General features: G+C 43.9%; 1 protein-coding gene across 2 annotated transcripts in view; it reads right to left on the reverse strand.

Moving 5' to 3' along the window:
- Positions 1–16,634, reverse strand: part of IPO9 (importin 9) — a 125,051-nt gene that overhangs the window by 6,879 nt on the left and 101,538 nt on the right. The window contains exons 20-23 of one of the 2 annotated variants that reach the window (XM_075910552.1): positions 13,205–13,338; positions 10,336–10,455; positions 4,468–4,569; positions 3,658–3,734 (exon numbers count right to left, since the gene is read on the reverse strand). In XM_075910552.1, coding sequence (XP_075766667.1) covers positions 3,658–3,734; positions 4,468–4,569; positions 10,336–10,455; positions 13,205–13,338 — 433 coding nt within the window. Of the gene's footprint in view, positions 1–3,657; positions 3,735–4,467; positions 4,570–10,335; positions 10,456–13,204; positions 13,339–15,666; positions 15,876–16,634 lie in introns of those variants that run through there. The other variant, XM_075910553.1, reaches the window with a different exon arrangement.

Consider the following 16,634-nt stretch of genomic DNA (forward strand, 5'->3'; position numbering starts at 1 on the left):
TGTTCCATCTCCCTAATTATTTCTGTTGCCTTTTTCTGAACCTTTTCCAATTCTAAATTTTTTTTTAGACAGGGCAACTACACCTGCACACATTAAAGAAGTGGGTATATTAGGGATATAATAGTGTAGTCGATTAACCAATTAACCGATAAGCAAAAGCTTATGGGCTAATGCTATAGACTACATGCATTTCCCTAAATTTTTTAGCAGGCTGGCCAGCAGCCTGGCTGAGCCCTGTCTTGAGATGGGTCTGGGACTTACCCCTGCAGTGGCTCTGCTTTTAAAGCATATTAGGAGCTAGGTGGGCAGGCAGTCTGTCTGAATTCTGGCACGCACTGGGTCTGGGAGCTAAGACCCACCCTCCAAAACAGTGGCTGCTCCCTCTTTATCAGAGACAGTAGCACAGGGCGACAGCCGGTCTTGGTGTGTCTTGGTTTTTCAACTGGTTCCCCTCACAGACCAGCTCCCACCTGACATCCCGAGGCAGAGGCAGCAGCACAGAGTGTCAGAGGGCTCCTCAAGAGTGATGCCAGATTGTACTGGAATTATAGAATAGTTGATTAACCAATAAGAATAAATGAGGTTACTTGACTATTTAATTAACTGATATTTAACATCCCTAGGGTGTATCATGTATTTATGCATATATGCAATATGATATTTTCTGTCTCAACTTGAAGACATCTAATTGGTCCAACTAATTTTTAACTTGTTCTTTTCCTATTTTAGTCTTGAATCCTACCTAATTTTCATTGGTATTTGATCCGATTCTTTTCTGGTAAAAATAAAAAAGGCTCATAATACTTACACTATTTCTACATTTTCTATTATTCCTCGACCCCTCCTCTCCCACCTGTGAAACTGAGCAACATGCTTACTTTGTCCTTGATCTTCCTCTTGCTTCTCATGTATTTTTGAAATGTTCTCGCTTACCCTCTCTTACTATTTAGTTTAATCTCATTTTGTGCCTTGTTTTTTCTAACTACGTATTTGTGGGGTTTTTTTAATTCATCTTCAGAATTTCACCTAGTTCTCACTTTTGTAGAACTCTTGAGTTTTAGACCACTGAAGATCTCCTGATTAAGCCAGGGTGGTCTCAAGGCTTGCTACCTATCTTTTTGACTGCCAACTCTTCCATTTTCTTCCTAAGGCTTGCTTCCCTTGGGATCTTCCCTACCAGCTCCCTGAGTTTGCAAGTATGTCTTCATAAAAATCAATTTTAATTATTCTGCGGGTTTCCCTCTTTCCATTCCTTATAATCATGGACTGTCATTTTATGATCACTTTTATCCAGATTGCATTCCACTTTCAAATTCTGAACCAGTTCCTTCCTATTGCTCAAAATCAAATCTAGATCAGTCTCTCCCCTAGTTGCATTATAATAGCTGTATTATTTTCCCAAGAAATGTCTGGATAGCTGAAGTCCCTCATCAATACCAAGTCTCATACTTAAAATAACTTAGTTTTTTGTATTTTTTTTTTTTAAAAAGACCTTCATTCACTCTTCTTCCTGGTTAAGTGGTTGATAGCAGACCTCTATTATGACATTTCTTTTTAAAAACATCTTTTATCCTTAGCCACAGATTTCCAACTATTTCCATTTCAAATGTATGTGGAAGATTTTTTGGTGACGGGTGTGCGTGCGCGTGTAAGTCTAAGGGTAACGTTTGGTGTAAAGTCTTACCTCTGTTCCTGGTAAATTGATTTAAATGATAAATAAAAGAATAAACATTTGGAATATAATACTATGCCAAGGAAGATTGCTTCTTACTAATTTATCAAAATTCTCTAAACATGTCAAACTAACTTCTAAAAGAATTAGTTGGCGGGAGGAATAGAAATTTGGTAACAGAAGATAAACCTTTGTTTATGGGATTGGTATAACTAAATTCAATGGCTGAAAGTTGAAGCTGGACAAATTTAGACTAGAAATAAGGAACAAATTTTTAACAATGAAAGTAATTATCCACTAAAATAACTTACCTAGGATTGTGGTCAGAGCTTAATCTGTGCCTTGCTTTCTTTTACATGCTGGTGCTCAGCCCTGGCATGTTTTCTGTCGGTGGCGTGCAAGGCATGACCCACATTCACAATGATTATGAGATCATGCTGTGCAGAAGACACCATTTTTAATACTTGAGACCAGGCTTTTTTTTTTTTTTTTTTTAAACAAATTAAGCACTGGTTGTGGTGGACTCGATTACTAAAAACTTTTAAATGTTCTTCCAAAAAGGATACTCTAGGTCAGTGGTCCCCAACGCGGTGCCTGACAGCACCATGGCGCCCACCGGGGTATTTATGTGTACCCGCCTAGTGACCAGGGTCAGCCCGAGCCATTCTTGCGCCCTAGGCGCATGCACGGCCCTGCCTCCAAGCGCACAGCGCATGCGCAGTCCCGCTTCTGGGCTCCGAGCAGCCCCAAAAGGTTGGGGACCACTGCTCTAGGTCAAACAGGAATTAATTCATAGAAGTCCTGTGGCCTGTTATACAGGTCAGATTAAATGATGATAAAGGTCCTTTTGGATGTTAGAATCTATGAATCAGTTTAAACTTCTTCTTTGATAAGGTCCATCTTAACAGGCTATTAAAGAAACTAAGCAGTCGGGGCAAGAGGCAAAGTACTGTCATGAATCAAACATGAAGGCTAATAGCAGAGTGCCTCCAAGTTTCACAATAGGCCCAATGTATAACCAATCAAACGAGAAAAAGGGGGTGAGAGTGAACTGGGAGAATTTTTAGATGACAGTTATTTAGGATAATTAAGTCAGAGAAAGTTGAGGAGCTGCAGAGACCCCTAACAAAGCTTCAGACACAAACTATGCCAGTGTGACAGTCGCTCCCCTGGATACATCCTACATGCTATAACAAGGGCTAGTCACTCCCAATCAATTTCTATCTTTCATAAAAAAATGCATTTCTAAGTTGTAGGTCATTCCCACAGCACAGATAAGTCACAGAAAGCACCTTTTCCTTGCTTGTTGCTTTTACCACGTCACCCCTCTGAGTCTCTCCACTGCTCCCCCCTTTTCTACCGCACCAAATGTGAACTGCCGGTCTTCACTTTCAGGGACTTTATTCCTACATTCCTCATCTCTCAATTGCTATCAAGCTGTGATTGTTTGTGTCCAGCTGACTCATGCAGCCTCCATGGCCCACTGGTTAAATTTTCAAACAAGAGTCTTGGTGTTTTCTTCCATGCTGCCTTCTCACCTGGGAGGCATTTCCCATAACATCTGCAAAACTACCTCAGCCTCCTTTAATCCCTCCTAAACACTCTCCTTTGCCCTAATGACAGAGTTATGCTGTTGATGTGCTGAAACCACTGTTCACCTTGCTGACCATTATTTCCTCATGCTCCTGTCTGTATCCATCTGTTGTCTCTTGTCATGTATATTGGAAGCTCTTTGGGGCAGGGGCTGTTTGTTTGCAAAGCACCCAGAACAATAGGATCTTGCATCATGCCTAGGTGCTATAGCAATACAAATAATAATGATAATATAAATCCTTTGGTACTTCCAGAGTAGTACCAGTGAACCAAATAAAAATTCTGAATGTACTCTCCTCGCAGTGCTCAGGGGCTCCACATTGTGATATAATGAATAACTAGAACTAATAGGCAATGGGAATCAGATTGCAAAACTCATTCAAATACATCACCTGTAGATCTATTTGATAAAGAGGGTCCTTTAATGCATCTGGATCATCCTCTTCATCATCATCATAGTAATCCTCATCTGTCAACACAAAAGCACAAGTGTTTATAGTGAGAGAGGAGACTATCATTTAAATGGTGCATCCTGCTAGGCCTCTGACTAACTCCAGGAGATCCACAGATTTCAATGGAGCTCAGAAGTGTCATGTTGGATAAAAATTCCATTTAAAAGAAACCAGCAATTTTTATTTTAAATGGGCTAAGGCCAGTGAAGAATGACAGAACAAGGAGGTGCAGAAGCCTTAATCACTCACAGCTGAGACAAGACTTCAAGTAGCATAAGGATCTGGGAGAGGCATAAGGATCTTGTGCAAAATGGGGTTTTTGCGCAATAAAACCCCCATCCACTCTGCTCATTTTTGGGCAAAACCGGCTTGGATAAATTATGCAAATGAAGCATAGCAATATGCTAATTCATGCTTCATTTGCATAGGCACTGTAGATGTAGCCTGAGACTATCTATGATGAGGCACTGCAGTGACAACTGTGATGTAGTAGTTTTTTAAGCCAAGAAAACCCTGAGACTCAAAAGGTGCTGTGTTTCTTATCTTCTAGCCTATGAACAGTGTCTGGTCCAGGATGTATTGTTAACTCTTTCCTTTCTCCAAATCAAACCCTAGTCTTCCATTCCAGGCTATTTCCCTGCCCTCCTAACTATATATCGAATAAATTGTCAGGAGAAATGTAACTTTCAGAGCTGCAAATGCTTTACTCAGGTTGATCTTCTGAAGAATGAATGTAACACTTCTGATTACCATATTTGTTTGTGGAAAGAATATCTGATAAAAGTTGTCCAGCTAAACCGTCATCTTCATCCTCTTCATCTTCTCGATCTTCCCACATATCATTGGAGTCATCTGTGGATTAAAAAAGCCATCTTAAAGACACAAAAATATCAATTCAAGACAGATAACCATTACCCACAGAATCTTCAGTCCGTCATTAAAAGTGAAAGAGAAGAAGTGACTTATGATCATGTATTTGGAACAGGGAAGCCAGTATATTGGCATTCATGTATATTTAAAGACATGTATCTTTAGGGTTATGAACTGCCAGAAAGTAAGATCAGTATCAGCACAAAGCATATCTGAAGGAGAATTTAACAATCACGAAAAACAAGGATTACAATACAAGTGCTAATGGACTATGGCCCCCCCCCCCCCCTCCGAGGAGGACTGTTTAAATCAAGAGACAGTATTGTACAGTCTGTGGTGAAAGCACTGGACTGGCCAAAGAGTGGGTACAATCAAATCAGGGTGGAGATACTTATTCATAAACAATCAGAAAAGAAAAATTATTAAAAAAAACAAAAACTTTTTTCTTCATTCAAGACATAAGCCGTTCCATGGGTAATTAAGACAGTGAATATTAGATGAAAAGGAAACAGAAAGGTGTATTACACAATAATGTTTTCTGTATTCCTCAATTCTCTTTTTACGATTCAATATTTGACAAGTCTCAAATGTTATCGAAATATTTTAACACTCGCATCCATTTAATCTATTGTTATTAATCTGGTTATCAAATACTAAGACTGTTGTGTATCAGACTGAAGAATGTAATATTCAAATCTAAAGTGGCAGGCAAATAATGTAACATTTAATCAAGTCCCAGGATATCTAAACAGACACCACAGTTAGGAGGGAGACCTCTACTCCAATGGGGAGTATTTAAAAAAAAAAAAAAAAAAGGTTACCTACCTTTTGTAATTCTTGATCTTTGAGAGGTGTTGCTCATGTCCATTGCATTCTAGCAGTGTGCACTCCCACATGCCCGGCTGTCAGAAATTTGTCTTAGTGGTACCTGTAGGGCCAGCTTTGGTGCAATCTAGAATGCCGCACTCAAGCCACAATATATCAGGCACTGTCAGCCCTATACCCTCTCAGTTCCTTCTTGCCAACAATGCGGGCAGGATGGTGGGTAATAGAATGGACATGAGTAACACATCTCAAAGAACAGCAGTTAAGACACGTAGGTGGCTCACAAGCAGTACCTGCGGAGATGGGCTCAGAGTTCACAGTCTTGCAGCTTGAAGCACTGCTCTGCCAAAGCCAGTGTTATCTTCAGCTTGCTGGGTTAAGTGTATAGTGTGATGCAAACGTGTGGACGCATGACCAAGTGGCGGCCCGACAGATCCTTTGGATTGGCACATGCACCAGCAAGGCTACTGATGACACCTGTGCCTAACTGAATGAGTCGTCGAAATTGCTGATGAGAGCACCTTTGCCAGCCAGCAGTAGACAATGCAAGCCATGAGGCAACATGAGATTCTCTGGGTTGACACCATTTATCCCGTCAGTGGCAGCAATAAACAACTATGCTGATTTATGGTACTGCTTTGTTCTATATATATATATAGAAGGTCAGTACCTGTCTTGATGCCCAGGGTATGTAGCATGCACTCCTCCCCCATTGCATGAGACTCTGGACAAAGGACTGGTAAGTTAATGACTTGACCAACGTGGAACTGGGAGATGAGCTTAAGCAGAAAGGCCAGGTGAGGACGCAATTGTACCTTGTCCTTATAGAAGACCATGCCAGGTGATTCTAAAGTGAGTGCCCTGGGCTTGGACGCCCTATAGTCAAACTTACAGCAACCAAGGAGATCTTCCAGGATAGAAGCAGAAAGGAGCAGGAAGCGACGGGTTTGAAGCGAGGATCCAGTAGCCCTGACAGCACAAGATGCAGGTCCCAAGAGGGAATGGGGTTGCAGATATGCAGGTAAAGATGCTCCAGACCTTTTAGAAATGACACTGTCATGGGAGGGGTGAAGACCAGCTGTCATGAATAGGAGCTGCTAAGGACAGTCTGACTTACCGGGAGAGTCAGAAAAGGGTTAAGCAACTATGGAAATGCACCTGAGGAAGGGGGCATTAGACATTCAGCCAATGAAAAGCGGATAGGAATTTCAAACCAAGAGGGGTTCCCCCCCCCCGCTTTGCTCTTCTTTTGTTTTGAGATTAGTTTTCCTCAGGTAACAAGGGAGATGGCTCTCCCAGGAAAGGACTCCTTGAAAGAGGGAAAAGTTTAAATAGTCCGTCAAGTTTTATTGTTTTCCTTGTTTGGGGGTTTAGACATCCTGTCTAAGCTGGTTAATTGTTTTGTCTCTTGTAATGAAGGATTATAACCCAGTGATTCTCCCTGAGTCTACTTCACTCCATGGCTGTTTAACACACAATACTATGCTTGCAACAGTAGTCTTGTTTGATAACAGTGTTTTCCTTTTTATTTTGATTAACTGGTATTGCTTGATTTTTATGTCCTTAAACTTACGTGCCTACATTACCTGGGAGGAGCACAGTCCCATTGTTCTCTGTGGATTCCCTCTATTTTCCCAACTCCAAACAAAACCGAGGTTGGGATGGGGGGAGAGCTTTGCCTCAAGGAGGCTATTCCCAAGAGATCTCTTCCATGGAAAAGGATTTATTTATTTATTTTTAATTACACTTGGGTGGTGGTAGTGAATTTTTTTTCTTGGGTCTCAGGGAAACTGACACCGGACAAATTTGTGTCTGGGAGTTACAAGTTCTTACAGAGTTTCTTCTGCTAGTCGGACCTTTTCTCCAGTGTGTCCAGATAATTTTGAATTGTGACCCTACACATTTGCAACTCCTGCCAGCTTGGTACAAGCTGCAAACCTTATACGTGTACCCTCTGTGCCATTATCTAAATCACTGAAGAAATTGAGTCCAGTATTCTTAGTAGAGAGTTTCCAGCTGCCCAGCAGAACCTGTTAAGACTCCAGCAAAGCATTCTCACTCACCCCTACTTAGCAACGCAGCTGTCATGCCAGCAGGAACCTATATTCAACTCCACGAAGGTGTCACTTCAGAGAGCTCCACAGCTCACCCAATGGGCTGCTAAGTGGAAAAAAAAAATCTCTCTGGCCACTGTGCACTCTGTGTGTTCACAAATGATGGGAATGGACAAGAACAATCACTAAAAGAAAAATTATTTTTTCTCTGCCCATTTTGACGTTGGAGGGATAGAGAAGGTGGTCTTCCACCGCACCTTGGCTGTTACCAGGACCCCACCACATACAGGCAGGATGATCCAGGTGCATGTAATGGCCAAGAGAACATAAAGAATCTTCTTGCTCTGCCAACTCCTGTAGCTTGATCCTCCAGTTCTCAGCCAAGTGCTGGAGAAGGGCTGGAGGCTCCCAAAAGTAATCCAGCAGGCTAGCCGGGGAAGGTCCCATGACCACCTCATCCCACGGTGAGGAAGACTGGATTGCTGGTGAAGGTGCTGGGGCACCAGCCACGGATGGAGGTGGCGGCTTAGAGATGCGCACAGATTCCTCCACTCTGACTTCCCATACCAGACGCAGTGGAGCCACCAACTGCTGTTCTGATGTGGCCACTGAAAAGTGTGAAAGAAGGAGACATTACAACTGGCATGCCCCTCATATTCCAGTCACTGGCCATGCCATCACTGAGGCGCTGCAGTTGAGGAGTAGGCTCCAGTGCCCGATCATGCTAATGGGACCTGGGCGATAGGCTGAACCGGATCTCCACTCCAGAGGAACCTTCTTCAGGTGACCGGAGAGGCACTATCAATGCCCATGTTTGCTTACTGATCATGGCTAATGGCAACTCTTGATCAGACATAACTGATCAGTGTACCCTGTAAGCTGCATGCCTGTGCAGCTACTCAGAAGAGATTCAAATGCCGCCCAACTGATTAGCAAAGAACCCTCAGTTATGTTCTCTTTCTTTTGGGGGTGTACATTTATACATGCCTTGGTGCAGATACATTTTATTCTGCAGATGGATGGAAAAGATAAGAGGGAACAATGACAGTGACTGCTGGGGAGACCAGTGCCGAGGAGAAGTGGGGAATGTTCCCACTGCACTAACAATTGGAAGATGCCTTTAGAATGGCTGGCGAGAGAGTGAGCAAGGTGGGAATAGTAGGGAGAATGTCAACCCTGTGTCAGTGAGCACCACCAAGAGGATCTGGATATCAGTCTGCACAACCAATGATGCAAATGGGATTCTGCCCTGGGATTCCCCATGCAGCAGCAAAGATCAACGTCTTCTCAAGTAACTTGCCTCGTAAGGGGACTAATGGCAAGCTGACCCTCCTGGGGAGAGTTAGCCAGGTCCTATGGCACAGAGGACATCAGAGACCTGTGCATGCTCTGCATCTGTGGAGCTTGGGATGCCAACGTGCAGGCAGAGGTGTGGGTCTCACACTGCTCCCAGGAGTCAGTGGAGGGCCTTTAAAGAGGCTAAGAGCCAGGAAGGCACTATTGCATGGCTGCAGCATGACCTGGCAGTCAGGCTCAGGTCTCTTGATAGATGACCCCAGGGACTTTTTGCTCAGTGCCATGAAATGCTTCTTGGCCTCCTTCAGCACTGACAATGGTTAACAGTTCTGGCAAGAGCCAAGTTCCAGTAGAGAGCTGTGCATGGAGGCCGAAGTACTCAGTGCAAACTGCTTGGAAAGCTTGGAAACTGGGCAAAGGGCAGACTCCATCAAGAAAGCCCTAAGGTGGATATCCTCCCCTTTCTGGGTGTGGGGACAAAAGCTTTTATAAATTTGGGACTGCTCCTTAACATGCAACTTCCCCATGCAATTAAGATAACCGCTACTGGGGTCACTAACAGTCCAAGCAGGGTTTAACCCAGGAGATTGGGCATGTCCCGCCTAGGGCAAAGACCCCACTGGGACCCTAACTTCTAACTAACACTTAACAACAACAACAAACAACTTAACACCACCAAAAGCAAATAGTGTATGAAGACCCTAAAGTTCAAAAAGGAGAAACCTCGAGCGCCTGCTTAGCAAGGAAAGTCCTCCAACCGACCCCCAGAGATGGCAGGAGTGCAGCAGTCCAAAGGGCACCACTGGACCTACAGATATTGCTAAGGCACAAATCTCCAATAGCTGCCCACATGGGCACCTGCACGGCTAGAATGCAATTGACTGAGCAGGCACTCTAAAAACTACTGAATGTGCTCATCTCTTTGGAGAGTCCCTGGCAGAGCCACAGAAAGGAATTTAAAATGTGACCACTTCTAGAGGGATATGTTAAACACACACAAATGAAAGGCTTGCATTACACATCCCACTTCTCAGGACACCTCTGGTGGGGATGCCCAGCAGAGATGAGGCAGCTGCAGGGCAACTGGCTGAGCTTCTCCTCTCCCCCATCCAAAAATTGCTGTTTCTCCTTCCCTGCAGCTGAAGGCCCAGTGCTGCTGCTTGCTTTGCAGACTGCTCACCGCGTGAGTTGGGCAGTGGAGGCAGAGGCAATGTGTAGGACTCTAGCAGCAGGGAAACAGAAGCAGCTACAGGGATGGAGCGAGAAGCAGCTCAGCTGGCAGCCAGCCTCCCCCTTTGCTTCCTGCCTCCTTGGGTTGTAAGAACACACCAAGATTTACTAGGCCTTCCCCATCCACCTCGTGCACACCTCTGGTCCCTACACATTCCCAGTCAAGTTGGCCTGAGTCTCCCATTTAGTACCTTGATCTTATGTGCTGGCTGCCAACATTTGCTATCCTCCAATTCTCTAGCATAGAAGCTATTTTTAATGAGACTGCTTAGTTCTGCTAGCAGCTCAGCTGCTCCATTCATTCTTCACCACCTGAAGGGAGAAAGTTATCACGGTATCATACCTTGACTCCAGTCTGCAGCTGACTGGCGAGATGCATTCGCTTCCATTGCGTTAGAAAGTTCATTTATTATTAATTTTAAGATTTTTACTAACAACGGAATGTTTGTCCAGCGTTCAGGATCTGTAAAACCAGAGGAAGGAATACATTGTAACAAACTAAATAAGAATCTTCAAAGCCACTAAAACAATCCAGTTTTAATACATGCTAGAAATAGTCGCTGAACTACACTTTGGTGTCTGAAGTTGATGATGGAGGACAAAATCTTTTATCAATAAAATCTAAATTTGAATTCCATTATCTGTCAAAGGACAAACAGTGAAGAATCAGACCTGACAGATTTTAACTAATGATGGAACAAATACATTTTCACTCTCCATCTGTAAAATGGAGATAAAGGGCAGAGTAGCAGAAGTAGTATTGTGTTCTCTATTTAAATTGTAAGCTATTAGAGGCAGGTGCTGACTCTTCCTATGCGTTTTCACAAGGCTTAGCACACCTGGGCTCCAAGCTCAGCTGGGGTCTCAAGGTGCTATTTGTAATGTGACCTTTTATTTGAGCTGAACACTCTTTAGGACATTACTTTCATATTCATAAACTGTGCAGGACCAAAGTGTTACATCAAAATTTAACAATTGTGCACATTCAAGTCTTACATGGTTATGCAACACTGATGCATGAAACAAAAACACTAAAAAAAAATTGGACCCAAAATACCTATTAATTTTGAACCAGCCCCCCAAAAACAAAAAGTGGAAAATGGTTAAAGTAATAATCAGATATTCAAGAGTTCTGTTTGATTGCTCAATTGTTAAAAGAGTTCTATTTGGATTAAGTATTGGAATAAAGTAAAGTTTTCTGACTGATTACTGTAAAGTGGATAAAATTAAAATCTTCAAAGAATAATGATTCAGGAATCACTTGGAACAGGGTCTGATGAACATTTGTGACTAACTCAAACACAGCAATGCTGACAAATTGCTTTAGTCTGGCAGCCTAGAACGATATTGCTAGAAAGGATCAGGTGACACTCAGGCATTGGAGTAAACAAGCATCTTTATTGCCAATACTCATTCTGCTTTGGACCCAAATTCTTTGTCCAAGTGAGACCCTTACTTGGTAACATGAACACCTGTATCATGAACAGTAATCATCATGTGATGAGTATACAGTAGAGTCCCAATTATCCAACCTAAACAGGACCGACAGGTGGTCGGATTACCGAAAATGTTGGATGATAGGGACTCTACTGTAGCCAGCGCCGCTTGGTCCCCATCCCTGCCTGGCCCTGGCCCCTTCCCTACCTGCAGCTCCCGGGCGCCCGGCCCCACTCACTGCCCCATGGCTCTCCTGATTCCCGGGTGCTGCAGGGAGGGGATGAAGCAGCACGAGCAGGAGCGGCATCAGTGGCTCCAGGAGAGCGATGGGGCAGCTCTCCCAGCCCATGCCCTGGAGCCGCTGATGCCTGCAGCTCCCGGAGACGAAGCGGTGCCAGCAGGAGCGGCATCAGTGGCTCCAGGAGAGTGATAGGGCAGCGAGCAGGGCCATTCTCCCGGCCTGCGCCTTGGAGCAGCTCCTGCCGGCGTCGCTTTGTCCCCGGGAGCAGCAGGGTCAGATAAAGCGGAATGTCGGATTACCAAAGGTCGGATAATCCGGACTCTACTGTAATTATACCCACCTGTTAATTATTTATAGCGCTTTTGGCTGAAGCATGCAGTCCTCAACACAAACTCCCTAAATCACTAGTTTGCAAGGGGAGGAAGGGAGGGAGATGTGACCCTAAATGTATATTTCAGAGAGAATAGGAACGGGCAAGAGCGAAGGAAGAGAATATTGCTTAACAGAGCATTCATAAGAAGTCACATCCTTGGAATAGCCACGTGCTTACCTATCCCGAGCAATCAGGAAGAGAGGAAAAAGGAGCACCAAAACATGCCTATAGACAGATTTCCCCCCCCCCCCCCCGGTGTTTTTTTTTGGGGGGGGGAGGGGGGGGGGGAGGTCGTCTGGTATTTTTGTTTCAACCATCTGGCAACCCTAACCCCAGTCCCTTACCCCAAGCTCCTTTCTGCACCCAACCTCCATTCCAGACCCCACATCTCCATTAATATCATGGAATAGTGTGGCCCTTGACCACTTTCCAAAATCTTGGAGTGGCCCCCATCGAAAATTATTGCCCACCCTGATAAGGTGTTTATCCACACAAAGTTCCTGCAGCTTATTTTGGTGACGAGACAATAAATGTGCTGCAGCTGCTCCTTTAATCATGTATTCCCCAATGTGGCTTTTTAAGATCTCCATCCTGCCAGCTGTGAGCAAATCCTTGTGTCTATAACAGTAAGCTGCAGGACAGAAGTCTCAGATAGGAGACATTTTATCATGGGTAATCTGCCGGGTGAGCCACATCTGGCTCACAGGCCGTACTTTGCCCACCTCTGCTCTAACACCTAGTGGTGGTAACCTCAGTCATATGGCAAGTCAGTCTTTCATGTCCTCTACTGTGATTACCAATGTTGTCCACTGAAAGCTCATTACAAAGGAAATAACCAAGCACCCTAACAGCAATTTTAGGAAAGAACTTGCGCTAGTGACACAGCAATGAAAGGCTCCATATCTCAAGAGCTTTCTAATTTCCCTTTAAGTGTAGCAGCAATGTTCCCAACCCCAAACAAGAGTTTGGTAATCATAGCAACTATATTTAACTTGCTGACTTTGGGCAACTTCTAGTTTAAAAAAAAAAAAGTCTGTTTTCAGAATAGCAACATACCCAACAAAACTCCAGGAGACCTAGAAAACCTTTTAGAGACTTTCCAAGTATGCCAGGAAAGAACGTTTACAGACCCAGCCTTGTTACAGCATTTGGATTACTTACTTTTGGCTGATTTGGATCGTGTGCGTATTCCCTCATCCATATTGAATATTTCTTCACCTTTCACCCTAATGTCCTGCAGGCGCTTGTCATCACTGTTGATGCCATACTGGAGCAGTTTACACAATGCTACAGAGCTGAGGAGGAAAAGTGTAGTGCATGAGCCTCCCTCATTCATATACATACTCCAAAATTTGTGTATCAAATACAACTTTATTCAGTTTCCAGACTCGCTCTCAAAGGTCAGTTAATGATAGTTGTACAAGAATTCAAAAAATGAACAAATATTCCACATCCACCCACTTATTCTGCTCATATAGTTTTGGCTACAGATATTCGGGGACATGAGTCCCTCCTCGTCTTCTTCCCCTTTCATCTACCACAAAGGACTCACATTATTTATGATTTACCTCAATTTCAAGAATCACTCTCCCTCTCACAAACATCATGGCATCCCAACAACTTGGTCAAGAGGGCATGAACAAGATGCCTCATTAACAATTTAGGGGTAAAATGCATGTTCCCCAATCGTGTTTATAGCCCTTGTTCCAAACTGACATCTACTCATTCAAAAGCACCATTATAATACACATTGGGCTCAAAATGTGTGAGGTGCTTAATAAATAACACAACCGATTTCAGAAGAGTTTACAATCTTGGTGTTATGAGAGAAGACAATGGATAACTCTCTGAACATACATTCAATGTGCAGCAGTAGTTAAAAAAGCTAGCAGACAATCATGAATCATTAAGAAAGGGATAGAAAATGAGACAGAAAATACCTTAAAGCCTCTATATAAATCCATGGGACACCCACATCTTGAATACTGTGAGCAGATGTGGTCACCTCATATGAAAAAAGATCACAGCATTGGAAAAGATCAGAAAAAGGTAACAAAATGATTAGGCATACGGAATGGCTGCAATATGAGGAGAGATTAATAAGATTGGGACTTTTCATCTCAGAAAAGAGGAGATTAAGGGGGGGGAATATGATAGAGGTCTACAAAATCAAGACTGGCGTGAAAAAAGTGAAAGAAGAAGAGTTATTTACTCCTTCCCATAACACAAGAGCTGGTAGGGGTCACCACATGAAATAGGTAGTATATTTAAAACAAAAATAAATATGTCTTCACAATACAGTCAACGTGTGGAACTCCAGTATATAGAGAGAGAAAAGCCTGTTGAGAGTCTTTGGGTTATGTTTAGAGGTGGGAGCAACAGAGGTGATGTTGTGGTTGGTGTCGGCTATAGTTCTTCAAACAACTAAGAGAACTTCAGGATCACAGGCCCTGGTTCTCATGGGGGACTAAATCATCCTGACATATGTTGGGAGGCCAGTTCAGCAGTACACAGACAATCCAAGAAGTTTTTGCAGAATGTTGAGGATAACTTCCTGGTACAAGTGCTGAAGGATCCAACCAGGGGCCCCCATGCGCAGCTCGACCTCCTGCTCACAAAACAGGGAGGAACAAGTTGGGGAGGTAGATGTAGGTGGCAAGCTGGGCAGCAGTGATCATGAGATGGTAGATTTCGGAATCCAGACAAACAGAAGAAAGGAGAGCATCAAAATACACACCCTGGTCATCCGAAAAGCAGACTTTGACTCCTTCAGAGAACTGATGGGCAGGATCCCCAGGGACACTTACATGAAGGGAAAAGGAGTCCAGGAGAGCTGGCAGTATTTTAAAGAAACCTTACTGAAGGCTCAGGAACAAACCATCCCAATGCGCAGTATGAAAAGCAAATATGGTAGGTGACCAGACTGGCTTACCAGAGGAAATCCTTGGCGAGTTTAAACACAACAAGGAAGTGGAAACTTGAAAGATGACTAGGGAGGAGTATAAATATATTGCTCGAGAATGCAGGGGAGTAATAAGGAAGGTGAAAGCGCAATTGTAATTGCAGCTAGCAAGGGACGTGAAAGGTAACAAGAAAGGTTTCTACAGACATGTTAGCAATAAGAGTGATCAGAGACAGTGGGGGACCCTTCCTGGATGAGGGAGGTAACCTAGTGACAGATGATGTGGGAAAAGCTGAAGTACTCAATGCTTTTTTCCCCCCCGTCTTCACAGACAACGTTGGCTCCCAGACTTCTGCACTAGGTCAGTGTTTCTCAATCAGTGGTACGAGTACCTTTAGGGGTACTTGAGAGAAGTCTGGAGGGTACGTCTACACAACTGAAATTTAGAGAAAACTGAATTTGTTTTAAGTTTTATAGCGCTTTTTTAGGGGTACTTTTTACACCCCAAAATTTCAGCGCCCACCTGAGTGTGATTAAGTTGTTTAAACAAATGTGTTGCAATGGTAGAAAATAATGTGCATCCTAAAACTGTAGGTACTGGGGTACTTTTTTTTTTTTTAAATAGGGGTACTTTATATAAAAAAGGTTGAGAAACACTGCACTAGGCAACGCAATATAAGAAGGAGGTAGGTAGCCCTCGGTGGAGAAGGAAGTTACTCACGTTGACGCAGTAATGATGGTTCTTTGAGATGTGTGTCCCCTTGGGTGCTCCACGGTTGGTGATGGGTCGTCACAGTGCCGCAGATCAGAGTTTTGAGCAGCAGTAGTCAGTTGGACCGCGCATACGTGGCAGGCGCCTCGCGGCATTCGTGCCATTTTGCACACGTGCGCTGTCCATATCCCGCCAGTTCCTCTCGTCTACCCAAGTATCTGGAAAAAAGGTAGTGAAGGAAAAAGACTCTAGAGCAGGGAAGAGGGCGGGCAGTGGATCATACACAAGGACACACATCTTGAAGAATCGTCGTTATTGCACCAAAGTGAGTAACTTCCTCTTCTTCAAGCGATGTCCCCAGGGGTGCTCCACTGTTGGCGACTTTGTAGCAGTACTTGAGAACATCTGGACAGTGGGTCCCAGAGTCATGGTTTGACTGTTGTTAAAAGCACTGCTGAGGCGTCAGCAGCCAAAAGGTGCACAATCGCACAATGCTTCGTGAAAGTATCAGTAGATGACCGTGTGTATGCACAGCAGATGTCTCGGAGGGGACTCCTCATAAGAAGGCCATGGATGTAGCTATAACTCTTGTGGAATGAGCTCTGGGTTCTACTGGAAGCGACTTATTCCATATGGAGTAGCTCATGGTGATGCATGAAACTGTAAGTCTCGAGATGTGCTGAGATAATAGTGGTTCACCCCTGGAGCAATCCACTAGCGAGACCAGTAACCATTGTGACTTTCAAAAGGGTCAGGTTCTAGCTATGTAAAAGGCGAGCGCTCTGCGTACGTCAAGGGAATGCAGGGTTGCCTCTTGAGGAGAGTTATAGGGCTTTTGGCACAGAAGGAAGGAAGGGTGATTGGTTTGTTCACGTCGAACTCAGAGCACACTTTGGGGATGAAGGCTGGGTGAGGCCGTAGAACAGTAGTCTCCAACCTTTTTACACCCAAGATCACTTTTTAAATCTCAGAACAGG

The sequence above is a fragment of the Pelodiscus sinensis genome, chromosome 27, assembly GCF_049634645.1.
Source record: "Pelodiscus sinensis isolate JC-2024 chromosome 27, ASM4963464v1, whole genome shotgun sequence".
NCBI lineage: Eukaryota > Metazoa > Chordata > Testudines > Trionychidae > Pelodiscus > Pelodiscus sinensis.